The sequence below is a fragment of the Manacus vitellinus genome, unplaced genomic scaffold (assembly GCF_001715985.3).
Source record: "Manacus vitellinus isolate BGI_N305 unplaced genomic scaffold, ASM171598v3 scaffold_22_pilon, whole genome shotgun sequence".
Classification (NCBI taxonomy): Eukaryota; Metazoa; Chordata; class Aves; order Passeriformes; family Pipridae; genus Manacus; species Manacus vitellinus.
In genome coordinates this window covers 5,870,793-5,898,136 of record NW_021939632.1, presented here as the reverse complement: position 1 = coordinate 5,898,136, position 27,344 = coordinate 5,870,793, and the positions used below count along the sequence as shown (strand labels likewise).

At 40.4% G+C, this 27,344-nt stretch overlaps 1 protein-coding gene across 1 annotated transcript; it reads left to right on the top strand.

Annotated features, from left to right (window-relative positions):
- The first annotated feature begins 277 nt into the window (after window positions 1-277).
- Window positions 278-4,712, top strand: TMEM177 (transmembrane protein 177). Its single transcript, XM_018072481.2, has 2 exons — window positions 278-312; window positions 3,583-4,712. The coding sequence occupies exon 2, from the start codon at window positions 3,597-3,599 to the stop codon at window positions 4,530-4,532; it is 936 nt and encodes a 311-aa protein (XP_017927970.1). The 5' UTR covers window positions 278-312; window positions 3,583-3,596; the 3' UTR covers window positions 4,533-4,712.
- The last annotated feature ends 22,632 nt before the right edge of the window (window positions 4,713-27,344 follow it).

The window sequence follows — 27,344 nt, the reverse complement described above, 5'->3', positions numbered from 1 at the left end:
CAGCAGGAGTTACGGCACAGAGCACAAGGACACAGTTAATTTATGACTCGGGGAGAGCGGCTGCCCTTGGCGCTGCCTCCTTGCTCCTCGCCTGCGGGGCACGGGCAGCAGGTCGGACCTCCCCGTCGAGCGATCTTAGTCCCCCATCGAAACTCCTGACCCGCCCATTTGGTTAACGCCACGGCTCAACCTCTGTCCCCTCTGAGGGAACCACCCCCTCCCCGCCATGGCGCCGCCGCCCGCCCCTTCCCGGCCCTTCCCGGCCCTCCCGGCCCCGGCCCCCCGCGGCTCCGCCTCGCCCCGGCACACTCGGTAGGTGCGACCGCGGCGTGGGGAGGGTGGGTGTTTCTCCTCGGCGGGGCCTCGGGATTCTACAGCCGATTTCAGCCGCCCCTCTCTTCTATATTTTTATTTTTCGTGACATCCCCAGCCCCGGAGCCGCCCTGTGTCCTGAGTGATAGTGTTTTAAGCTGGGCTTTCCCCTCGGCTAACGTGTGATTATAAAACAATAAATGCCATGATAACGCACACGTGTTATGGCAAAACATGCTTAGCTATCCCCGGTTTAAGCTGTAGCTATTACAGTTCAGTGAGAATTTAAGTGCCCATAACACCACAGAGATAAATAATACTGCAGCAGTTGGGGGAGGATGCTTTGTAAACCTTGTGGTGGCTTCATGGGAACTAAATGATTAAATTTGCAGGATATGGACCGTATAAATTGCCTTGTAGTTTCCGGTTGCCTCCTCATACATAAATAGCACAAAGTTTATGAATAAAAATAAAGCTGCCATATACAGTTAGGGCTGCAGTGGGATTTCTTCAGGATCTGAGCGGCTGCACTGACCCTCAGGGAAGGTTTGAAAGCACAAATGCTATAAGGTATCGAGGGCAATTTTCCTTCTATTTTCCTGAGTATTGACTATTATGAGAAAACAAATACTGTCTGGCATTTCCTGCTTACTCTTGCATTAGGTGTGTGGCAGGACTGTTAGGCATAATCCAGTCAAGCACATAGCCTGGCCTTCAAGGGGTCTATCCACAAAGGTTCGAAACCATGCCTGCACAGCGGATAATTTAATTACAAAATAATAAAAAAAGATACTTAGCAACTGTTACAATTTTTATGACTGAAGCAGGAAAATAGTGTTAATGCATTGAGGTTTATCCTGCCATTATGGCTGTTTAGGAGAAGTGTATAGATAAGCACAGGGTTTCCTGCCCTGCTTTCCTGTGGTTCACCCGTGGGCTGCCTGCCTGTCCAGATGTGCTTCCCAGCATCCCGTTGAAGAGTATTCAGTGCCCCGTGTGCTTGGCAAGCACCATTTGGTCATGCAAGAAAGGAGAGTAGAGTTTTCACTGTGGTCTGTCCTTCCCCACACTGGTGTGGACATAAGCTGAGGGGCGAATTTTCTCCTTGAAGCATTCCTAATCTTAAAAGGATGTTGGCCAGCTTTAATGAGAGGACACTAACAGCAGAAACTTGGAAAGTGCTTGGCCCAGCTTCACATGCAGATCAAGTGATAGTCTCCCTACAGTCATCCTTGTAGAAGTGCTGCCCTCTCCCACTGTAAATGGCATGACCTTTTAAAACAGATCTAGACTACCAGGTTTGTCAAAGAGATCATAAAATTTCAAAGAGGTCATTTGGGTTTAGTATTACCATTTTCTGGGTTTTAGCTCTCTTATCAAGGAGTCTTTCTCCTGAAATTGGGTTTCATCCAAGCTCTTGGCTCTTTAGCATGTTTTTCTTAAAAAATCACCACCTCCGGTGGTCAAACAAATCACCACCTCCGGTCTTCAGCTGAATGTAAGAATCCCACCGGTTATTACACTAAGAAATACATATTAAATTATTGTATGCTTACATACATCATTGTTTTTATTAAGCACTCAGTTTGTATTCAGTGCAGCATAAACATTAAATAAGATTATTTTTCCCCTGGTGAGTTTACAGTCTGAAAGATCTTCACAGGAAGGAGTAGTAATAACCCATGATTAAAACACCACCTTTAAATTAATCCCTTTTTGTTTCCCTGTGGTTAATACTCATTTGCTGCTGATCATGACTGGTGTATCCTGGCATCTCATATAGTGCTGTCTGATGATGTTACAGACCCCAGTTGTCCAGTCTACCGCTCTGTGAGACGTTCTTGTTCAGTGTGAGTGGAAGAAGAGAGCATATGTCTCTGTTTCAGCTGCTGCCATACAAAGCCCAGCAGCATAGCTGAAACCCACCTTTGATGGTACTCCACAGTAAGACTTTGGTTGTGGTATCAAAGCACAATTTCCTTCTGCCACCTTGGCTTCCTGTAAGGACAGCTGGAAATACTCATGTCTTTAACAGCTGCAGCAAGATTCTATGAAGCTCGTGTGTTAAAGCCCTGAGAGAAGAGACTCTGCAGATGCAAACAGGGGCATCCAGTTTTCACTGATTTTTGTTGAGTTTAGGCACCCAATTCACTTCTGTATTTTCACAGTAGCATCATTTTAGGGTGGAATTCTGTAGTCAATAGAATTTTAAAAAAAAAAAAAAGATTGGAGCTTTCCAGAGCATGTCATATGGCTTGGACCATAAAAAGAACTGATGCTCCCCAAGGGAAGCAGGACTCTTGAACTGAAGGAGTTGGCAGGTTTGAAAGTTTTTAAGTTTATTTGCTTATTTAAAGAGTCACAACAAGTCTGCCCTGAAACAATTTCTGTTCCAGTTTATGCTCTGGATTGCACATTCTGTTTGTCAGAGAGATTATTTCAGAGACAAACTTTTAAAGTAGCTACTGAAAGCATGCTGCTTTCTGAAAATAGCTTTTTGCTGAGTAAGCTAGAACCACTGCCTGGAAGTTGAAATCTGAAAAAAAAAAACAAACTAGAAAAAAGACATACTTTGTTTGGGGTTTGGTTTTATTGTTGGTTCTTGGTTTTGGTTTTGTTTGTTTGTTTTTTTTAATAATGAGATTGACTATCAATTAGAACAAACTCCTAAAGGAAAATTCTGTCTCCTAAAACTTTTCAAATCAAAATGTGATCCTGTTTTGGAAGTTGTAGTTAAACTCAAGAATTTAGTGCTCAGGCTACTGATTAAAACTTTTGGAACTGTACTGTAGAGGATGTTAGTGTAGATGGATCTAATTATTGGCTCTTTCTGACCTCAATATCTGTAGACTGTGTAGTGGAGAGCAAGAGTAGATTGTGCTAGCAAGGACTAGACAAGTAGGTTGGGTAAATACAGAGTGTGTATTGATTGTTGGGGAAGAGGAAGTGTGGCTTTAGTATTGTCTTTATTGCGGTAAATTGATTTACTGGAGGAGAGGGAGAAGTTAATTCCTCATATCAATCATCCTGTGTTCCAAGGCCCAAAAATTAATGCGAACCACTTTCTCTGTAAAGGTGTTTTGCGTTTTGTTAATGTAAAGGAATGTTTCTTTGGTTATTGTGCTCTGTTTCTTCTCATGTTTTTTGCTTTGGGTTTTTGTTTTGTTTTTTTTTTTTTTTTGTTAGTTTATCTTCTTCTTTTTTTAAGTGCTAGAGAGATGAGAGAGCTATTTATGCACACTTTAATTCCTGATTTTGTGTTATAAGCAGGTTAGGATTTGACTATGGCAGTGCGGTTCCTGCAGAAGACATCTGTGTGGTTAAAGAAGCACAAGATCACTGTGTTGGGCGTTTCTTGCGTGGGACTGTTTGGCACAAACCTTTCCTATCATGTGTTTCCTGAGCAGACGTTCAAACTGTTGCACGAGTGCTGGTCAGAGGGGCAGCCAGCTGAGCTTTCAGAGAGGCTCTGTGGTGTGTTTCAGGATGTCCTTGAAGATACTGCTGTGAAGTCCACTGACTCCTACAGAGCCTTTGCAGCTTCTGGCTTCCACCCTGTGAGTGCTGGAATTCCCTGGCTGCCTGCAGGCTCTTTGGTGGGCATCCCACCTAACTTTGATAGCACAGATGAGGATAAAAAAGGAATAGTTAACCATGTTGTTGTGATCAATGGCAAGGAAGTAGACTGGGAGAGCAGCGAAGGTGTTGCTTTGAGGGAAGCTCTCACGTTTTCACTCCAAGCTCAGAAGTTTGCCATTGCCAGAGAAGTTGTGTATTTGCAGAATGGCAGCCCTTTAAAAAGTGCAGTTGTGGCTCCAACTTGCTTAGCTGGTACATTTCTCTGTACAAGAGGTATAAAGCTCCTTCTGGGTTTATCTCATGGCCCTGTGATCCTTCGCAGCCTCTGTAACATCATAACTGCAGCTGGTGGCCTGCTCTGCTATTGCCTCTCTTGTGAAGCTCTGACCTATCACCTGGACTGCAAGGCTGACAGAAGGGCAGCCATGGTTTCCAAAGACTACGCCAGAGGTGGGGTGGAATTTTATGATAAAATCTTGTCCCGCAACAGGATTCTTCGTGGTCTTATGGGCACAGAAGGGATGAAAATGTATGCCCCCAGTGGTAACCTTTTCCCAAGGCACTGGTTCAGAATAAAGTATACGCCATACACTTACCGGAGAAATTTGATTGTTAATATTTTAAGAGAGCTCCCAGCATAGGATGGGAATGCTTGAATTTTAAACTTGTGAATTATGTATTTTGAAGCGCTGCTGTGCTGCCTCTTTTTTTTTTTTTTTTTTTACTTCTGTATCTTCATTAGAATTTCAGGGTTTATTTTTGCATATAGTTTGGAAGGAGTTCTTGCACATTCCCTGAATAAAGAATTCTCTTTTAAAATATTAAAGAGTTGCTTCAGAAGTGCTCTGTTCTGTGTGCATCTCAAATCACAAGACTGCTGAGGAGGGGAACTTCTCAGACACTGATATGGAAGTTCTGCTGTGCTGCACTGCCTTCCTGCCAGTTCAGTCTGAAAAATGGAGAGGGACAGGTCCAATGGAGAGTTTTGGGAGCATAAGCATTTAAACTGGGTGTTTGTATGTGTGTTTGCTCTTCCTCCTATGGAACAACACAAAGATGTTTAAAAAAACCGGGCAGCCTATATTATGCAGTTGCATAAATACCAAGACACAATATTTCTGTTCTGTGTAAGTTTCTTGTGCCATGTAAATTCTTATGCTGCAATCATCAATCCTCAGTAGGACACAATAGTTATGATGCAGCTCATACCAGTACAGATAGATTATTACCAGCACCTGCACCATTTGCTTAAATCTAACTCTGCTCTTTCTGGGACATGGTGACTGCACTGTGTATATCATGAAGGTTTCCCAGGAGTAGTAGTTTGTAAAATGACTGTCAAGGGTTGGTTGTTTTCTCACAAGTAAGATAAGCATGTTCAGGAGAGGTTTTTCTGCTTGCTTTGGTATAGGTTTTGTTTAATTAAGAAATACATGTAGATGTATGTCACCTCCTATATCAAAGAAGGCAAGGTACAAGACACAAGTCTGGCATTTGGTGCAGAAACTGGTGAGGTCTGTGATGAAGATTTGCCAAAGGAAATCATTCCCCTGTTTCAGACTAGCTTAAGATTTTGTCTGGCAGAACCAGGCTTTGCCCAGGATTACTAATCTTCTCGAAAGGTCTTTAGTGTATGGGCAGTAAACTTTCCATTATATCCTCACCTTGAAACTTTTATGTGATTTTCAAGATGATAGTTCTCAAACTTTGTGGTTCCCTCTTTTCTATGTTTGTATTGCAGCTGTTCCAATAGCCCTCCCAGGTGACATCAGAGCAGTTCTCCTCTTCTCAGTTCTGTTGTCATTCCTACCAGAGACTTCTACTGTTTTGTGTCTTCTCTGTCACAGATGTGTGGCTCTCTGAGTGTCCTCTCTGCCCTGGCTTTGTCCTTTCTTCATCTGCTGCAATAAGAACTGTCTCACCTGTGTTTGCTCAAAGCATTACTGAGTTCTGTTTTCCTTTTGAATCATGGGGTGACATAAAGTTGATATTCTGGCTGTTGGAGCACTGGTGTTGCTTATACATTACGTATAAGATATTTTATTTATAAGATAAGTTTCTGATGAAGTAATCTGTGTTATGTTTCTGGACTATCACCTATCACTTGCACTTGTCTTTTAAGTGTCAAGTCATGAGATGCCTCTTAGGTGCTTTTCTGGCTGTAGGGCATAAGGTTATTGTTCTTGTGACCTTTGTGAAAGAGTTTGACAAAATTTCCCAATCTGTGGAATAAAAAGAGACTTTACCTTTCAGCAGGGGTCTTTAAAAACTTTGGGCTAAATTTTATTTGACTTGTCTTCCAGGTAAATCCAATATAAGAGGTCATAGAAGTTTACTGGTAGACTGATGTCATGACTCGAGACTGAAATCTAACTCCTGGTTTGTAAAGCCTATGAGTTCACACTTTTTCAGACAGATCTGAACTCTATGCAATGTTCTCAGAGAGAACTTGGCCCACTTGGTTTTTATGTGGTTTAAGGCGCTGCTACTACATAAAGAGTTCAGAGAGGAAACCGAGGCTGCCTTGGAGATTTACAACAAGTAGCAGTTTAAAAGACATTAAATTAAAGAAATCTAGTTGTGTCTTACTGCTCCTTGCTGTAGCTTTTCATCAAGATGCCTGCAGCTACTGCTGTTATTTAACATTCTCACGTTGTTAAGCCCCAGTGATGCTAATGGGTTTTGCAGTTGTGCACTTTGCTTGAGTCTTACAGCTGGATTCTCCAAGAGCTCCACATATTTATAAATGCTGCGTCCCATTTACCCTTCTTTGAACTTGCTGTGGCATATTGGTGTCAGTAAGGAAGGGCTGGCTAGTATTAAGACATATACCCTTTCTTTCCAAAGAGAGATTCTTGCCAAGGGCTTACAGACCTCCATCTTGGTATAGTCAAGCTCCTATTCTGTCACCATCTGTGTAATCTGGAAGCACAGTGCCATACTGTCAATATAAAGGAAATGGGAGTTGAAATCACAACTGCTAAGTAAAATTTCCCTGAACTCTGGGAAGGTGCCAGTTGTCCTGGAAAAGATTTTTATCATGTGTGTTTATTGCTGGGTAATTATTGCTTGCAAGACCATCCACTGTTTGGCAAGTAAGAAAAGCACAGCTCAAATACATGACCATGACAACACTTTTGCAAAGCCCTTATTATATTGCAAATGTTTTTCTGTAGGTAGAACTGTCAAGGAAATCAAATATGAGTTCCACATGCTGGTGATACAAATGGTTTGGGTTTGGGTGCTAGAAGAAAGCACCGCAGAATGGAAGGTGGAAATGTTCCATGCTGAGAATGGTCTGACATGGAAAAGCAAGTTCATTCAGTGGCCAGAAGAGCCCAAGTGAATCAGTTCGTAAATAGTGTCAGTGAATAGCCTTGTAGTCTCCCCCAGCTCTGAAGCTGAAACTCTGAGGACTTTGGAAACCTTGTTGTAGTAGTAACTGGCTTGTCTTGCACTGCTCAGATGAGGCAGACTTCATACAAATTTTTGTGTAGAAAAGGAAGAGAGCATGTTAAGCAAAGGGAATTGCTAGGAAATGTGGATATAAGAAGTCTAAGCCAAGAAACTGCAAAAGCAAAGGTATGAATGAAATAATGAGCTCTCATAAAAATGGATATTGTCTATGAAAATGAAGCTCACTGTCTGGTAAAGTGATTAAAAGATGAAGGAGTATGAGTAGCAAATGACCAAAATGAGTTGCTAGTTTAAATCTGTACAGAATCTAGATTAAGGAGAGATTTGCTTTACTGGTTTATTTACTTTATTATCCTAAATGTTTTAGATAACTGAAAAGAAAATGATCCTTGTAACTTTTTTTTTTATATATAAATGCTATGCTTGCTGCTATGTAAAGCTTTAGTGGGTAATGCTGCAAAGAGATGACGGCCACCTAGATGCTTTGCTCAGAATTCCCACTGGAGTGCAAGAAGTGTGTTCCAAGGTCTGGCTCACATGTTTCTTTCTCTATCCTATAAATTGTGGTTTCTTGTCATGAAGATACCTTGTGCTTGTTTAATGGTCAAAACTGTAAAATTGTCATGAAAGAGGAAGACTTGAGAGCTAGACAGTTTTCTTGAAGATAAACAAGCTGTGGAAGTCATCTGATTTACAGCAATTTCTGAATCAGCTACTATGGGTGTCTGGCTTCTCTTGCATTTTACAGGAAGCAGGAGCTTCAGAGGTGGCTTCCAAGAGGGAAATCTCCACTCAGGTGGCATGTGAGTAAAGAATGTCACCCGTGGTGTTGCCCAGAGGGGTTCAGTTGAAGTGTAGTGGTCCTTTATAATAAACAGCCCTTTTTATTACATCAGAGCACTGCTTTTGCCCCTTTTCACATTAAAGTGGTTTTCAGAACGTGACAGGTAAGGTGGTGAGAGCACTGACTGCAGAGCTGTGGAGCCTTTGGCCCTGCAGGGTAAGCTGCTGGTGTTGGGAGAGGTGATGCTGGGAAAGGAGCCTGCTGCTGTCAATTTGCCCTTGGCCATAGCAGCTGTGAAACAACCACGGTGACAAAGTGTGGCTTGGCTGGGAGTGAATGAAAATGTATGAATCAAATCATCATGGCTGAATCACAGGCAACTTTCACGAACGGAACAAATGCCTGGAATCCATCCTGGAGTGAGTACTGCTGTATGCAGCCATTGTGGGCATCAAGGCAACTGTAGGCATCTCCACTACGTGGAAATGCAGTTCCTGGAAATGCAATTCCTGGCAAGCTGCAGACACTGAAACAAGTATGTGGGCCATATCCTGCAACTTTTACTGCTTGTGTTCATTAAAAGCTTCGTGTAGCAGCTGTGATTACATTAATACTAAAATTATTAACTTGCAGACAACCTGCAAGTTGGTTGGTTTGGTTTGCAACTCAATGCAAAACGTGCATCCAGTTCCTCTTTGATTTAATTCATCTCAGCTGGAAGTGTATATTATTGAAAGGGAGAATGCACCACAAGGCAGAGGAATGTGATGTAGGAAGACATAATTAAGATCTCAGAATGAGGAGAACACCTTCAGGTGTTGTTATCAAAAGTTTGGTTGTTATCAAAACCAGACTTAAGAACAGAAGAACAATGTAACTATTCTCTAGGAATTGGTATGTTATTAAATCTGAAGGAGCTGAAAAATGGCTTATTGATGTTTTGCTGGGCATCTTTTTCACTGGGAATATATTGGTTTGTTAAGCTGAAGTATATTCAAGCTGCTCAAACTCCCAAATCCATACAGCTAGAAACCATTCTGTCTTTCCCATCTGGAAAAGTACAAGCCAAACTCTTAAGCTTCATAGCCAGAAATGATCGCTGAAATGTCTCTGCAGTTACTCTCCTCAGTCAGACCAAGTTTGCCAAAATCTATCCTAGTCTTGAATCTCGAGAGAAAGAGTGCTTATAAAAACTCAGCTTGTGCCCAAAAATGCTCTTTAGAAAACACAGCCAGCACAGGTGTATGGTTTTTTTGCCCCCCACCATAGTTTTTCTGTATTTACTGCATGAAGCATTTGTGGTGCTCTGTGCTTGTGCTGTACTTACTGTAATGTGACCTCTGCCTAATAGTGTAACAACAAGCTCCCTGTATATGGCAGTGATTAAGTATATCTGGCCTAAGTTTTGAAAAAATAATTGTCCCCCAAATCATGCTTCCTAGAGAACTTCCTTTTATTTTTTTCCCATGGCTCAACTTCCATCATCTAGAAAGTTGGTCCCTTTTCCAGTCCTGATCTGGTTACTCAGGATCAGTAGCTATTTTGGTCTGCAGGAGCATTACTGTGTTAATGTAGTCAAGGTGTTAACAGCTTCTTTCAATGTAAATGAGGAACAGGTGAATCTGTGTCCTCCTTCCTGTGTGGCAAATCTAATTCTGCTGTAGATGTCTTGCAAAACAGCAGAGCTCTTTAGGATGACTAACAGTATGTAGAAAACATAAGACAATGTGAGCCCCATCCCAGGTTCACAGATCCAGCAGTTCTTGCAGAGGGAACATGAAGATATGCAGTATCCAAACAACTTTTATCCAGTAACAGTTAAGTGCAGACCTGCTGACCTCTGGTAGCTTTGTTTCTATGATTTGCTGAAAATTTCCTGGTGGGAATGTTGTTGTTTCTCCATTCTCTGTTCCTTTTCATTTCCCCTTGCTCAGCTACTCTAATTGCCTCTTCTGCCTGCTGACTCATCTTGCAAGCTGCTTCAGCTCGCTCAAACAAGATTTGAGAACTTGCTGCTTGCACTTTCATTTGCACTACTTGCTCCTACAGTACTTACTAGCCAAAGACCACAGCAGCTTGAACTTCTCCTTTGTTTTTGCTACATGTAGTCTACATGTTTTTGCAGCGAAAAATGCTTTTGACTAAATGAAAAATAGGCATTGTGGTTAAAAACCTTCTTGTTTTGCCACAAGAAAAGAATTTAATGTTGCTTTTGAATTTTCCAATTAGCATTACTTTTTGAAAGAGGTATTTCTTATTTGGTATCTAAGGCATGCAGTTCACTTTTGATCTTAATTTGCCTCTGCCACTTTTAAGATGCTGCTATTACCTTAAAGCCCTTAGAAACTTTGTTTCCTGTTCCTGAAAATTGCATGGAATTTCATATGCTTCTGGCTAGGTGATGTATTGAGAGCTGAGAAATAATAACTGATGTAGTGCTATTAGCTGCTTGTACTGATGTTGACTTAGCTCAGGCACATCCATGTACTGGCTTTGAGAACTGTGGCTTCTTAAGTTGCTTATATTGCAGTTCCACTCAGGAGTTTATAGACAGATTTTAATCACCTGCCACTGAGCAGAAGGGTCTATTGGATATTGTCTGATGAAAAGAACACTTACTCACTTTTGACAAAATATTTTGAATGACTCTTGCAAGGCTGAAGGGTTTGGAATGAGGAAGAAAAGTGTAGGCAAAACCAAGGAAAATGATCCCAAATTTTCTAGGTCTTGATGTTGTTATAGAGCGGTATACTGCACAAGAATTGCAATAGACTTCTGTAACCATTTGCATCTGATTTCTGGGTTATCTATTTAATAGTGCTAAGCTTTGCACTCCTGTCAGTAGCACAGACACTTGCCTGCTCTCAAATAATGTCTTTGTGACCATGTCTACTACAGTAAAATTCCATCTGCTCAGTGCATCCTCAAGTAGCCACCTTTTCCATCAGTTCCCAGTTCCACATTCCAGGTGCTCCAGGTAACACACATGCACCTCACACAAAAGCTTCTACTTCAGTCTCCTTACCCAGACCAATTCCTCCTCAGTTCTCCTTTGCCCTGGAGGCAGCTACTGCACTGCCACCGCAGATTTCAGGGGAGTAGCCCCTGATTTAAAGGAGTTGAGAAATGAATGTGATGGTTCTCTCTCTAGCTTTGACTGAGCAACATGTGGCTATTCAATACCATGCTGGCTCTATCAGGCATGCTGATCCAAAAAGTCCATGCTACTAATTTCCAGAGAAAATGGAATTTTGCAGAGCTCTCTTACAACAAACATAACTGTCAATATTGTGAATCAGCTAAGACTAAAGCCATAATTTGTAATATAAAAATTAGAAGTGGAATTTTCAGAAGTGAAAACTAGTAAATTACACCATTGTAACTAGTAAGAGATTTAACATATGTGGAAATAAAACTATAACTTGTGTTACTATTTTTAAGCTATATTGATTCTTAAATGAATTAGCGTACAATGAAACACTGGATCTGTTTCTCAAGGGAGATTGAAAATTAAAATCAAGCCGTGTTGTAAATAATAATGCTGGTTTTGCAAAAAACTTTTCGTTTTCTTTTTTTTTTCTCCTTCATTTTCTAACTAAACTGGAGGCATCTATATAAATATTTCAGAAAACAGAGCAGAGGAAAAGTTACTCTGTAGAAAGTTTTCCGTGTTCTTTTCTCATATGGGATGAGTTTCACTGCCTTAGTGACTGTGTTTTAAAAGCATGTTATATAATTCTCTGTAGATACCCACAGACAGATATATTTATGGTTTTTGGAAACTTCATGTAATTTAGGCATAAAACTTGAAGTGTATTTTATAGTTCCTCATTAATAATAGTTGAGAATTATGTTCATCTAAGGCAGCACACATAAATTCTTAATGTTCAGACATTCATTATATGCCTGTGATGGTTAGAAGTTGCCATAGGAAAATAAAAGGCAGTGATCCCAAAGGTTATTTTTTTATATATTCTTTTAAGCAATTTGGAAAACTGTGTTCATTCCCTAACAGTTATTTCCCTTCGGCTTCTGCATTCTTCCACCTAATCTAAAGATATCATCGTGAATATTGAGAAAGTTAAATCAGGAACAAGACAAACTTTTTATTGATGAAGTTTTCATTAAGTATGTCAGCACCTTATAAAAAGAAATGCTGAATCCATAATTTTATGGAGGTTATAAATCCAGGCAGCTTTTTGCAATCACAATTTCGAGACCTTAACAGTGTTTGTTTGTATCTTATTTGAAGACAGCTATGGCATAATTGCAGGTGGCTACATGAAAGCTTCTTATGTGTATGTTGACTTTATACCTATGAAGCAAGTGAAAAGGCAAAAGTTTTTTCTTACTTTCCTGTCCAGAACATATTTGTGTTGCAAATTATACTCATGCTTTAGTAATTGCAAATTGAACTGTAAAAACATTTCTTTCCATTTTTTTCTAACCTTCCAGCAGCAGAGCTGGATGTGCAGAGCCATGAAAATGCAAAAGTTTCAGTCTAAGAATAGAATAAGAATGAGAGTAATTGGGATTTTCTACATATTAGGGATTTCTTTCAGTTAGTATAAAAGAAAAAGTCTGTGCTGAAACCTCACAATAGATGGATCAGAAAAGGTCCATTTTATTTTAGTCATGTGGTGACGAGATTTTTTTGTCTGCTTATGCAGTGAGCAGAAAGAAACAAACCAAATGTGGTGCCATGTTCTGAACAAGCAGTTCAGCTGGCACACACACTTACAGTTTCCTTGATCCAGATAACAAAATTGCTTTCATTTTGTGAGAAGTGCTATGTGGAAATACCAAAGGTAAGTTTTCCTATAGCACAGATTTCCCACATTATGCCATGGCTGTCTCTGAAGTTTCTTTCGTTCTGAGACTGAAAACAGATTTGATGCAGCTTTGAACTCTGCAAAATACTCTGTGTGTGTGTTGCAGGATCAGACGTGTCCAAATTTTTTCTCCTTTCACTGAACATTTTCACCTTGGACTTTCAAATCTGATATCTGGTGTGAAATAATTGTTCCTTAGCTGGCATTTTATGGGTGTTGGCTTCAGCTGAAACTGTGAGTATGAAAGGCTCTGGAAAAAACCCAGATCTACAGCATTCTATTTTTGTTTCATGGTGTTGCTCTGGTTTTAATCTTACAGATTTTCTACTGAGTTTTGCTTTGAATGGTATAAATAGAGCCAATATTGATGGCCAAATCCAATAGAGGTGCTTGCCTAAAACCAGCAGGAGGCGTGACTGGTGTTATGATACAAATTAGCAGTTACAAAACACGCATCACCCGAGCCCGTCACCTCTGGTAACTTGGCAGGCAAAATTCAGCAAGGGTCTGGAAGTGACCCAGTCGTGCTGCTCAATGCCGACCGAGGATGAATCCTGCTCAGCCACGTGCTCACCACTGCTGGATCTGGGGAGGGGATCAGACTCTTTGTGAGCTCTGAGCCACCCAATCAAACCCATCACCACTGGGATCTGGGATGTCCTTTTAACACTTGGCTGGAGGAGGTGACATTGTGTCCACTGTGTTGTGTAACACCCTAGCGTGCATGTGGAGGATATAGTGTGCTAAATCGTCTCTTCAGGCTTATGATTTGTAGATTTAAACTATAATCTCCTTGAGATTATATGAAGGAGGGTGTTGCAGGCACGAATGGATGAAGGGGATCCCTGTGCTTGTAAACTGTGTCATGGTGAAGGAGGAAATGTTGGAATTGTGGCTCTGGAAGAGGAAGAGGCAACGGGTAAGGTAGGTTAAACAGGATGGAGACTGGGCTGTTTGTCTCATGCAATCCAAGGAGCATTTGCATCATATACTCAGTATAGCTAATGTGGAAAGTGTTTAATTCCTTGGGAAATAAAAAACTGAAACAAAGTAATCCCACAAGGTGAATGACCCAACCACAAAGCACTAATGGGGTTGTCCTTGACAGATTATTTTCAGCAGTGTGGAACAGTGTCCCCTCTGCCTCCTTCCCAAGTCTTATTTCGCCTTTGATTTTCTTTTAATGTTGGCTTGCTAGAAAAGAGAAGAAAAAACAAACAAAAACCAACCAAACAAACATATAAAACCAACTTCATTGCTACGAAAATAGGCTAAAGAGAGCAAAAAGACTGCTAAATTTTTTCATTATGATCCAAAACCAACTTTCTGTAGACTGTGGCACAAAAGTATTATCACCTAATGTCTTTTACAATTTTTCATCTTTACAACAGTATTTGTTGGCACTTTGTAATTTCCTTTAAGTTAGTCTCTATCCAGGCTATCAAAGAGCATGCAATATAAATTTCTTATTGCACAAATAGGTTCCATGAAAAGCAATGTGTAAAATGCAGATCATGTTGTAGCTGTTTTGTTTGCTGTCATTTAATGTGTGCATCCATCGCCCCATCATAAACTCATCATGTGCTTTGTACCTCAGCTATTAAAAGTTCCCCCTCCCGTAGTTGGCGGATGGGTTCACAGGCTGTCAACTATGAAACAGTGATTCCCTAATTTAAAAATTAGTCTGCTCTGTTCAGTGTCCCTATAAATAATTTAAGTAAGATCACAAATTCAGAAGTTTTTCCCTCCTCCCTTTCTGATTATAATAAATAACACTGTGGAGCAAAGAGCAGTGATCTGCCAGGCAGAGAACATCCGAGGTAAGCTTCTGTGTGTCAGATGTGAACTCGGTGTACCTCTTGGCAGGCAGTCACACACGAGCACTGGCAGCAAATCACTGAGCATATGTGCTTGAGTAACTCCTGCCCAGTGGGGATAACGCTTGACATTCTCTCTGAAAGATAAGTTTTTTCAGGAATTCAGCAAAACACAAAGACTTTGAGGATATGGCTGCTTTTCCTGGAATTAGCAGGCTGAGTTGAGTTGCAGGCTGAGATTCTTTGCTTCAGCTAACGTTACATCTGCCATGCATAATACTGGATATTTAAGTGCCAAGGCCACACTGTAAGGAAAAGTAGTGTTTAGCTGGAGGCCTTGATTAATGAGAGTCAAACCAAGAGGAAGGGAGACTGGCCCAAGGTTGGTGTCATATATTAATAAGACCAGAATGAAATCTCCACACTGTGGCCACTATGAATTATTTAGTGACCACAGATGGACAGATGCCATTTGAGTCAACAGGGTTTGGCTGGAACCTGCCATCAGAGCTCTGGCTTTGTCTAAAGCCTGGTGTAAGGCATGCACAGCAGGTCTCTTGCCAACTGAGCCCCTTTCTTTTCCCTGGCGAGCTTTGGCCCTTTAGCAGCATCCTGGTCCCTCGGAAAGAACTGAGTGTCCCTCTCCTAAGAAGCACGATCTTTATTTGTGCCATGTTTGCCACTCAACAAATAGCATCAGACAGCTGACTGTAATTCCAAGGTTTCTACCACGTTCTGTCCCTAGCTGAGGGGAAAAGCACCCAAAAAGTGCTCTTAATTTGTGCCAAGTGGCATCCATTCTAGAGAATCCTCCTTGAGGTAAGTATAGCTCCTTCACAGCATCCCCTCCATCCTACACAGCTCACACAAGTAGCTGATGGAGACCAGTGGACAAGGAGCCAGCTACAACAGCTTTACACTGGTGGAGGAATAGCACTGGGATCCTTCTGGTATAGGAGGAGGAGCGTATGACGGGGTAGACTGAGATGAAAAATGTGGCTCAAACCAAGACTAAAATTTGTATTTGGTCAATAATGGAAAAAATTGTCAGCACAGCATTGCTATTGCTCTGTGGTATCTGTTGGTCAAGCAGTACCAAATGGTACTGTAGGCTTGATGTGTATATTATTTTCAGGCAGCTCTCAGGTTGTGTTTACTCTGCATCATTTTGAAAAAAAGGGGATTTTAACCACTTGCCATAGAAATTAGCTATAGCACAGGAGATCTCAGTGTTTTATGGTTTTGGTGAGAAGGACACAAGAAAGAGGAGAGACTATTTGAGCTACCTGACATCTTGACCAATATGGCCATACTTAGGTTGACCCAAAGCCTTCATCCAGACTGTGGGTGGGTGCATCTGCAGCCTCTGGAGAGCAGAGCATGCTGATTTCCCTGGCTGAGCTCTGTGTGGACTGGCAGAAAACCCCTATCCCTGTACTTGAGGAAGGGCAAAAGCAGAAAATGTGCAAAGCGTAGGATCAGAGGAGGATATGCAGCTGCAACATGGGGCTTTGAAATAGAGATGGAAAGTCACTGTTTTGACATTTTGTCCTCAGTTAAAATCACTAGAGTTTGAACTTTGACTCCTCTGCTGCTTTGGTTGTGCTGTTTGTTTGATTGGGGTTGGGTTTTTGGTCGAGTTCAGAAGAAAAACTGCACAGTTGCAATGATCATCTACAACAACCAGTCGAGGATTATCGACATCAACATTGTGGCACTCCTGAACCAGTGAGACCCAACCTCTGACTCAAATAATTTTGCAATATAAAATTCAATCCAGCTAATTTAAGAATCTTCTTCACCTCAAGTACTAATTATTCTCCTTCTGCCCTCTATGTATAGAGACAGAAGAAATGTCATGAGTCCAGGAATTTGGTGGGCACAATATGCCTCAGACTTTTCAGTGTCTAACGAGAGCTGCCTGTTTGCTTTTCTCATTGCTGTTGAATGAGTGTAGAGGTCCCAGGAGGAGGCTTGAGCTGTCAGAGAAAACAAATAGGGTGTAATCTGAAAAGTTTGAAAACTACCATTGAAACAGATTTCTGTCACTGCTGAAGGTAGTGTCCACAGAAGTTAAAGCTGTTGGTAGCTTCTCTGCCCTTTCAGCATCACTTTGGGTGAATCTCACCTGGATGCTACTATTTTTAATCTAAATGGGCAGAGTCTCTCCAGGTAGTCTCAACTGAAGATGTTATTTTTCTTCCTGGGCTCAAATGTTGTGGAGTGACCATTAAGAATCAGCTGGTGTTGCCATAGGAGAGTCTGTTTTAATGATAAAAAAGTGATTTCTGTCCTTTATAGGGCATAAGCTGCTGTCACTGTTATGGATAGAATAATGGAGGTTGTCATGTGAAGGGGGCCGGGCTGACTGGTTTTGTCAGGTGTAATTTTCACTGAAGTTACACAAGAGATGATACATATTTTACCAGAACTCCTTTTGAACCACACCTTTAGTGGAGACCTTTTAATGAGAGGATCCTCAGGAACATATTTAGAATGAAATTTCCTTCCACCTGCACTTACCCTGTTGGCTGTTTTCTCTCTCAGCTCATCTTAGAGTTCAGAGGTTGCAGTTTTAATTCTGTTAGTAATTATTGACTTGAAGTTTTGTAAGATTTAATTTTCTTTCTGCTTTTGAGTGGAGGTGGAGTGGGAAGGGAGGCATATTGATGGGGCAGTTACAGGACAGCTGCCCATGTATTTTGGTGATTGTCCATCAACAGATGTTACCCATTGTGGGACCTCTCAGTCCAAAAAGGATGATGAGAAGCTGGGAGGGTCCAGCAGGAACTAGCAGGGTTATCAGAGACATAGAGCACAAGACCTATGATGAGAGGTAGAGGGAGCTGGGTTTAAGTAGTCAGGAGAAGGAAAGGCTGGTGGCTAAATGAAAACTGCAGGATCTGAGGTTGGGTTCCACTTAGGACAGTCATGTCAGGCTAAGACTAACTTGTAGTAAAAATCAGATCAGATACAAATGCAATCCTATAAGTTTTTGTAAACCTATATTGTGGGTGAATACCTCCTTTCAGTTCTGCAGTGTGTTTTAATACACATCTTCATGGGGATTTTCATCAGCAGACCTACTCTCTCGTTTTGTCAAATTCTATGAGAGGTTTTTTTGTGGTCAGCTACCTTTTCCTGTCTACAAAATGCTTTCACTACTCTCTCATTACTCATTGTTAATAAACTGAGCAAATCAGATTGATTTTTATTATGGTACATAGGAATATTTTCCAATCAACCTTATGTGACATAGAAAAATTACCAAATATTTCTATTTTTTATTTTCTGTCTCTGAGCCAGCTTCTCATTTACTGACATCCCTTGACCACTTATTCTCCAAAAGCACCTTTTTGCTAGAAGAATATCAATTTCCATTGCAATGATCATATTGGTTTTCTTTCTAATCACTGTTTTGCATACTAATTCAAGGAATCACAGAGTGAAAATCCATCACCTTCTGTAGAGAAGCCTTATTTTGTAACCCCAGCCATGAGTGCTATGTTTTTGAGATCTTTAGGTGATTAAAATTAGCATGGTTGCACTATTTGTGGTGGAATAATGTTGATGTGTGAGAATCTCCATTTTTTATTGGCACTGACTCCTGTAAATGGACAGGAGTTAGCTAAGAGGTGAGACAGGCATAAATGGGGACAAGTGGTTCTGGTGCATTGTAAAATAGAACATACGCATTCTTTTTTGAAAGTTTTCTTCTATGGACATAAATTTAACATTTTCTGTTTCTTGTTGATTCTGTGAGGACAGCATCTTCATATTGGGGAAATAAATTTTTCTGCTCACAGTTTCCCCAAATCAATTAATTATTCAGTATTTGGGAACTCTGTTATTTCATAAGCAAAAGTGATATGGTAGGAGTGAAGAGAAGTCAGAACATGTGATGCCACAACTCATGTAAACTTAGGTATGAAAAGGAAGACTTAGTTGAAAAGAATGTAATATCCACTCATTTATTTTACACATTTATTGTGTGTCTCTAGGACATAAATCACCCACACTATTTATTTTCCAGTAAAATGCTGAAATTACAACATTTCTACATGTGTGTATATTAAAAGCAAGTCATGATTTTTAATTATGGAATAGAAATTCCACTCATCTAAATTGCAACAGCTTCTCTCAAATCTGTGGAGTTATATGAATTTAACCCACCATAATTCTGGACCAGTCTATTTTAAATAGAACCCCAAATGGTAGTCAGTTTGGCTGCCCTGAAAGCTAAACTACTCTAGACAGAAAGGTCTACTAGGTGACAAGGAACAAATAATGAATATTTTATATATCCCTTCCTGTTCCTTGAACGTGGTGTGTTATTACATAAGGTGCCTGGCAGCTTTATATTCAATACAGGAACTCTTCCAGTAGATGTCCTTTTTTCTTTCCAGAGCAGCACAGCAGTGGCTGTCACACCAGCACAGCAGGGGAGCAGTTGCCACATCCTGGCCATGGTTCCTACTTGGATTTTCAGAGTTCGTGCCAGCCTGGCATGGAGAGTGGGAATCACCAGTATAGTCCCCTTAACCTCAGAGCATAATGTTTTTTCGTTCACATCAGCCTAAAGATCTTGTATTTGGTCTGTTTGTTTGGTGACTGGCATTAACAAAAATAAATGTTACAGGGAAAACCATTTTGCCCAGTTAAGTATTCATCACCAAACTGGTTACTGCCATCCAAACTTCAAAGTATCACATGTAACTTCACTCCTATGTGAGGATGAGGATATCTTCTGTTTGGGAATGTTTCTCTGACGTCTGCTCAGTTTATTTAATCTTTCTTGTATCACAGTGGACCATGAACATGGTATAGTTTCCTAGGCAGACAGAATCCACTTTCTTTATGTAAGTGTTATTCTGAGTCACCTTAACAAGAAATAGATTGGTTGCACTGGAAAAGGGTTGTTAGCTTGAGAGCTTGGAGACAGAAGGGTTTTGCTGCAGAACAGTAAGAGAGCTTAGACTGTCTAAAACTATAATGTTTCAATGTGCTAAATCGCTGTTCCCTAAATTCACAGTCTTTTTATATTATGGTAAGCTTGTCATAACTTGCAGATGTAGGCTGGTAAATAGTGTATCTTATATTTAGTAAATAGGAAAAAATATTTAAACCTTCCCTATAGAATTTTTTCCACTATGGTACTTAAACTTTCTGGAAAAATGCAAGGTGGCATAAACTGTCAAGCACCAAGACACAGCAAATTTAGTACAGCTTTTTCTTGAGGATGAACATTCAAGGACATTCCAGCCTTTCTGCTTCAATTCTGAAAAAGATGCAGACAAAGTAAATATTAGGTTTGCGCTCATTTCTTTTCTTTGCACATCAGGTATCAAAGCTCTTGCCAGTTTTTATTTTGGCAAGCCCAATTACCAGGTTTGCTTGCCAAGGCTGTAGAGAAACATCCTTTGCTGGCAAGATGGACTAGATGACCTAATGTTCATAGTTGTTCCTTTCTGTAGCTTCTTTACTTCTGCTAAAGACTGCAGCACCGTTGTCTCAACTTACTGAAATCCTGTTGCTATAATTTCTTGACCACTGAAATTAAAGCTACTTGCCCATAACAGAAATAAAGTGTGTTGTATTGAAAGATATGAGCATTTACCAAAGCTCTACCACAGGGTTTGGGTGTCTGTGGGCCACCTTTTCAAAGGTACCTAAATAACATATTAAACATCTAGTGAAATTTGTGAAGTGACTGAGAAGCTGCACTTTGAACCCGTTCTCTTGGTAATGACTGTTTCTCTGCTGAGCAGAAGGACTTGGAAGGACAGATTTTCATCTGTTTTACTAGGTGAGAAAAATCTATTAATCTCTCTTCCCTCTGCAGAAGTGCTATAAATGCACCAAACCATGAACTTAAGTGTTTTTATACCTTGTAATGACAAACTGTCCATGTTACAGTTCTTATTTTAAAAGCAGGAACTATATAAGGCACTTCTTCAGGAAATTGGCTTTCTCCTCATTAAGCTAATCTTTTGCCCCAGAACATAGAGTATTCCACATGTTCACAATTGCTAAAATATGCTCTCACCATCAAGTCATTAACGAAGGAAGCTAAGTAAGAGATACCATTAGAATCATTACTTAGTGACAAGATATAAAATTATTCTGACATCTCATCTCTTAGGCTGAATTCTGTTCTCATTTTGGTGTTTCATTATCAAGATAGGAATTAAAATAATAAAGTCAGGGTTTAGCAGATTTGTTTCTGATCTTGAAGCCATATGGTCCTACTGCAGCTGCTGCATCCTTCATGAGTAAGGCAATAGCAGAAGAGTGGCAGTAAATAAAAATGTGAAGAAATGGTTATTATTCTAAAAGACACGACATAGGTGAATGCAAAATTGCCTAAACTAGAAGTGGATAACAACCATTTTATCTTGGCTGTCACTGGATCATAGGATCATATCCTAATCCGCTATCTTTGCAACAGCATCACCTGGGAATTATCTCTGGCCCGGACTGTGTTACTATTGTCTTTTCCTTCTCAACACACCATCATTTTCTTTTAAAAGTAGCTACAAGTTAGATTTTTCTATGTTCAAAAATTACAGTCATAAATATCTGACTCGGTATCTGATCAGAGACCAGGACAGAGAAACTTTAAGTAGCTGACAGGGTAAACAGAGGCCCTGTTTTATAAATTTGCTTTTTGTTTCTCTGATTTATTCTGAGGACAAGGTTGTAGTCTGCATTATTTTTTAAGCAACATGTGCATGTGTTCGATGTATTTATTCTCTTCATCTTCAGCTGCAGTGATCAGCAAATGCAAGTGCAAAGCTGAGTACAGGTATATTATAATGCTAGTAAATGGTTTGCTAAAGCCTCATTACTGGTGGAAGCAATAATGTCAATTTGCACCTAGAAGCTCTTTTTTAAGTACCAGTTCATTCTAGCAGAAGGCAGTTTGATCTGCTCCAGGAGGGTAACATCTGTGCACAGCATTGTAGGGAGCACCTGCACCAGCAGTTTAGATCAGCTCAGGAGCGTGATTTTGAAATGTCTTTCCCAACTCTTCCAGGTGTGGCTCCTGTCACTTTGGCTGGTTGTCCAGTGCCACCCCTAGAGCCCACACGTTCCTGCAGACCACACATCAGGCCAACAGCATGATCAAGCCTTGCTCTTGAAGCCATGATGTTATTTCACACAGTGCATTGAAAAAAAGCCAGGTCCCTCTTGTTGTCATAACCATAATAACAGTAATAATAGTAATAATGATAGTAATGATGGTGTCTCACAACAAGAAGGGCCACCATAAAGTCTAGGCATGATCTTTCTAAAACGGGAGGGAGCCCTGAAAATTATGGACACAAGCCGACCTGTGCCTCCAGAAGCTGGGAATCACTGCCCACATTTTATTTCACAGTATGTACATCTAGTCTATAATTTAGAAGAAGAAATACTTTCCCTGAAACTTAGGAAGTACAGGCTATCCATAAGGTTCTGCACCACAAAATGCCAGGGCTGTCATGTTTTGACCATGGGTGACAATGGTGAATTTTGTTCACAGTAATGGTGTGTAGACAATTGAAATTTAAATGAGACAAAAGCAGCACCTGCATGCCTTGGGGTTAAGTCTTGGAGAACATTTGTATGGCTGGAGAATTATTTATAGCATTTGTGTATTTGCAGTCCTGCAAGAGCAGCATTTGATCGGGGATTGGGGACTAATTGCAAGTGAATATAAATTGGTCAATCTTAAACAGAAAGACAAGAAAACAATAAAAGAGTGTATTTGGGCATTAAAAGATGAAAAGGGCAGAGAAAGATCAAAACCAACAGAAAGAATGACAGTTAATGGAGCAAGGACATATCAATCAATACATATCCAGTGATTTCATATTTCAAGCTTTTGACTCACTTTCTTGCTTTCCCGTGTTTCTTTTATCTCCATGTTGATGCCAGAGATACTGTGATAGCATAGAAATCCACTTGTGTGCAAGAGCTTGAACATCTTAAGCTAAGATTTCAAGTACTTTGATGCTAACACCAAGTCTGTTTATTAGTCTAGGCAGAACCAAGCTCAGTGAAAAACATTATTCATTTATAATGAATAAATAACACAAAGAAAATTTATTTGGAAATAATTATTCAAAGGAGAAAACTGTCAGTATTTCAGTGCAACATTTGCATGAAGCTTTATTTGCAAACATATATTGAGGTACTGAATAAGGAAAATATTTATCCATAATAAGTATTTGATAAAAATATTGCCCAGCTTTGCAATGAATAATTCAGTCTGCATTAGTGAGAGATGCGCGTGACTCTGCACATTATTCATATCTTTATAAATGCTGTGGCAAATTGCTACAGGTTAATAGGTATTTACAGCTTTTCTGTGTAGAATGCTATTAGGTCCAATTTCTCAAAGGAGCTGAGCCACCCAGAAGTTTAAATATGATAATGAGTTGCAGATACTAAGTCTGTGTGTAAATCAGGCCATGGCAATGTTAGTCACAGGGAGGCTTTCTGGCACTGGCATGGAAGGATAACACAGCAGCCCGAAATAGGGACGTGTTCTGTAGGGCTCTGCTGTGTATTCATTTCACCCTAAATACTCTTTTCTTCTCAATACAAAAGGCATGTTTAAAATGGATACAATTAAGTGTTTAAAAGCTGATTAGAATCTGAACAGATTGCTGATGGCAAATACCAAAAGATGGATGAGACTGATTACTGGACACTGCAATGAAAGATGACAAACCCTTGTGAAAAGTAAGGCACAATAATCTAAAAAGCGCACTCAAAAAGATCTCCCTACCATGTTTCTACTTCTGTTTCATTATAATTGACATTTAGGCAGGCAGTGGGAGTCAAGCAATGTAAATAGCTGTGAATCTGGCATCCTGTTGTTAAGCTCTGGACAGGCAGTGAACAAACCCATGTTCCAAGCCACAGAGATGCATATGAGGTATGTGTAAGAAAAGAGAGAAAAATAGATTGTGTAACAGTAATAACATTTTCTTGAGATTTAGCTTTTTAAAAAGCTTGTCATTCTAAAGCAAACTGCAGTTGCTTGATTCCAAAAAATATGTGATTTCTCAGAGGATTTAAAGTTAAGCTGGTTCAATTATTCACCCTCTGACTTCAAAGAGCTCTCTAGACTGTATCAACCCATATGCCTGGTTAAAAGTTCGCATCTGTTGTAAAGCAGTTTTGATAACACAGAAGTAATATTGCCATAACCAAGAGTATTAATAACAGATCATTAAAAAAGCATTGTATCTATTTATATCTCTCTGCTTATCTTTATACACATCCTAACAGACCATTATTTCTGTACATTGAACTACCCAGTGACCCCAGAGTAGGGATGTACACATGACAAGATTATGCTAATGAAACATTAGTTATTTTATCAGGAAGCCATGCCTTAAAGTTCACTGAAGAAAAGCAGGGCATTATAGCAAAGGCCACCAAGGGCTCAGGAAAACCATAACAGCTGGGCCTTGAAAGCACAGGACATTACCAGGAGCCTTAACTACAAATCACAGGTAGTAAATTACTGTTTCCAAGAGAAATGCAATCTTGAGAGCGGGGTGAAACCAGTTTTAGGGCCTAACTGGGACATGTGTTGAGTTGTGTAACAGCCTATTGCACCTGGCTGGCAGCACAGGTGGAGACTCCTTTAGATGGAACACGAGATTGCAACAAAACCAACTAGTCACACAGGAATCTTATTTCAGAATTGGGTATGTGAATTGATCACTGTGATATCATGTATGGATGCATGTGTAAAATTATTTCATCATTATATTTGCTCCAGTGTTGTATTGCTTGTGTTTGGTTTGAGGCTTTGGTTTAATTGGGGTGTAACATGCAGAAAGCTCTACATTTCAGTTTTCTTGGAAAAGAAACATCAACACTGACTGCTGTGTTGCTTAAAACACCTTTGTTTTATACAAAGCTTGCAGACCCTTATCATCCCAGATGATGCCATTCCATATGTCCAATTCTAGCATAATTGGCATTGTAAATCACTGGAAAAGACTTCAAGAAGCAGATATGTTTAGACATAAAATATGGGCTTACAGCCTATACTGTCTTTTCAGGAACAGGATTATGATCTTGTGACTGATTTTTAAGCTAAAGAAAACTGATGTGCCTTTTCTGCCTGCTTTTATTTTGTGCTGACGTAGGCTGATAGAGCAAATAAATAAATAATGTTTACACAAAGCTGTACTAGAATCATGTAGGTTTTATAACATGGTCACACCTGAACAGCTTGATGATGTTGAGTATGTAAATTAAAGATGTTTCTGGTGCATAAAAAGATGCTGCATGCTGTAAGTGACAAAGCTGAAATACTGACTCACAAATTAGCTGTGCCATCCGGTGAGCTTGTTAAACAGCATCCCCCAGGAGACAGTGATAAATGTGAATGATCAGCCATGAATCCACTTAGTGGATATCCTGTAAGGATAAATTTTGAGCCCACATTTTTTATTTGTAGGGAGTTTTCAGATTTGACCTGCTTTTTCCTTCTTTTTATTTTTGGGAGCTAGTGTTACAGTGCTGTTCCAGACAAGAGCTACCCTTAAACACACTCTGAGAGATGCCTTCTTGGGTGTTTTTTTTTCCTATATTATACCTGATGTTGTCTACACGAGTGGTCTGCACTTTTAGGAAGTCATTGATCTCTGCTGTATCAAATCTTAGCACGTCCACTAAGGACCAACAGTTTCAAACAGGCAGAATCCTCTTCACTTTTCTATTTTCCTTTACATCCTTGATATGTGGCCTCTGGCTGATGTATTCTGGCTCCTCATGCTGCCTCCCTTCCCTCCGCACACTTCATTCTGGAAAGCTTTGCTTGGTAAGTACCTGGCTTGCTCTGAAGGCCACTCTAGGAGAAAATTAGGTGCTACTGGCAACTCTCAGGAACAAATATCTGCAGCCTCCATGCTGAGACTGGACAGAATGCATTCAGGCCAAGTTCCAGGGTAGCTCACACTGTGTATCTGAGCAGGCCTAAGACTTTGACACAAGGTTACATTCGCCAAGTCATGGTTCCCTGTGATTTTTAGTCACTTCAGACCTAACAGCTGTAGGCTGTGTGATGTAAAAGCAGGAATACATCTGTTTTGCTGAATGTCTAAGCAGTTGTATTTCAAATATATATTTTCCATTTATATTTTCTCTTGAAAGGGCATTCATGCAATAATTACCTGAACTGGTTTGTACCGAAAAGACCTAACTTAATGCCATTTTTCAGCTTCAGAAAATATGTTTAAACTATATTCTAGCAGGATCTAATTCTTTATTTTACTCAAACAAATCCAAGATGTTCAGGCTCTTAAAAACAAACAACAAAAAAACCCCACAGCTTGGCAGTTTCAGCAAAAATTTAAAAGCATTAAATAATGCATTAGCCAAGACTTCATTACTTTTACCAGATATAGCAAGGTGTGTTATAAGTATTACCAAAACTGACCTTCAGTTGTCAAATTAAGTTAACAGATTTGAGGCACATTGGGCCAAACTTGTTCACTTAGTTTGGCAGGGCAGACCCCCGGGCTGCTCTGAGACACAGCTCCTTGGCAGTACTGCTGGCGTGTTGGAGCTGATATCCCAGAGCTGGGCTGCTGTATCCTGCTCCTAAGGTGGGGTGTAAAATCACAAGTGATGAGCCTCCAAGTGGGCTCTGGGCATCTCTCTTTGTGTAGCTTACTCCAGGATTAGATCTAGGATTTTGGGCCAGAGGAGGCTACAGGGACCAGTCAATCTGACCATCCATCTAGAGAATTGCACCCACTGTAGGTGGTAAATTTGCCTCATACAAATCAGATTAATGCATCTGGGCTGCCTTTAATTGAGCACTGTATTTCCCTCTTTGTGCTCAGCTTTTGGAAATCACTACTATACAAAAAGCTCCACAAAAAAACGTCATGAGGCTTGGATAAAACACCAAAAAGTGTAATTACAGATGTGCTCAACAAGCTATTGCACTTGTGGTGAAAGTGGGATCCTAGCATTGATCTTTCCATTACTGCATCAAACTCCACGTATGATGCATTAACAGCACTTCAGTGGCTGTATATGAAAATCCTTCACTTGCTACAGCTGCTTCAGTGCCTGCTCTCTAACAGCCTCAAAACCTGTCCTGTGTCCCCCACAGGGGGCCATTTCAGTGGCGTGAGAAACAATCACTCTTGACACCCGAGAACCAGACAGTGAGAGGGGAGATGGCAGCACATCCCTTCTGCAAGATTGCACCTGCCACAGCACCCTGAGTGGTGCAGGGAAGGGAGTCAGGGTTTTGTGAAGAGGGCAGAAATGAAAAGACTAATTTTTGCCCCGAGAAGGGCAGCTGTGACAGTGCAGGTGTGACAGTGCATCCCAGCGCTGCAGGGAGAGCCAGCGCAACCTCCTTCGCTTGGGGTTGGGTGAAGCACTTTGTCTCATTCTCACATTAAACCATTGATCCAAAGTGGACATGAAAAGGAGCCCTTCTGTTCTGAAAATTCCCACAGCTCCTAGTTCTATGTAAGGATATATTCCAAATCCCCAAGGTACAACCAAGTGTTACTCACTTGGTCCACCAGCCAGCAAATTTGCTTTTCAAACCCACTTGCTAAGTGGTTGCTC

What these genes read in the sequence shown, in the direction of transcription:
- TMEM177 (XM_018072481.2), top strand. Translation starts at nt 3,597, where the DNA reads ATGGCAGTGCGGTTCCTGCAGAAGACATCTGTGTGGTTAAAGAAGCAC.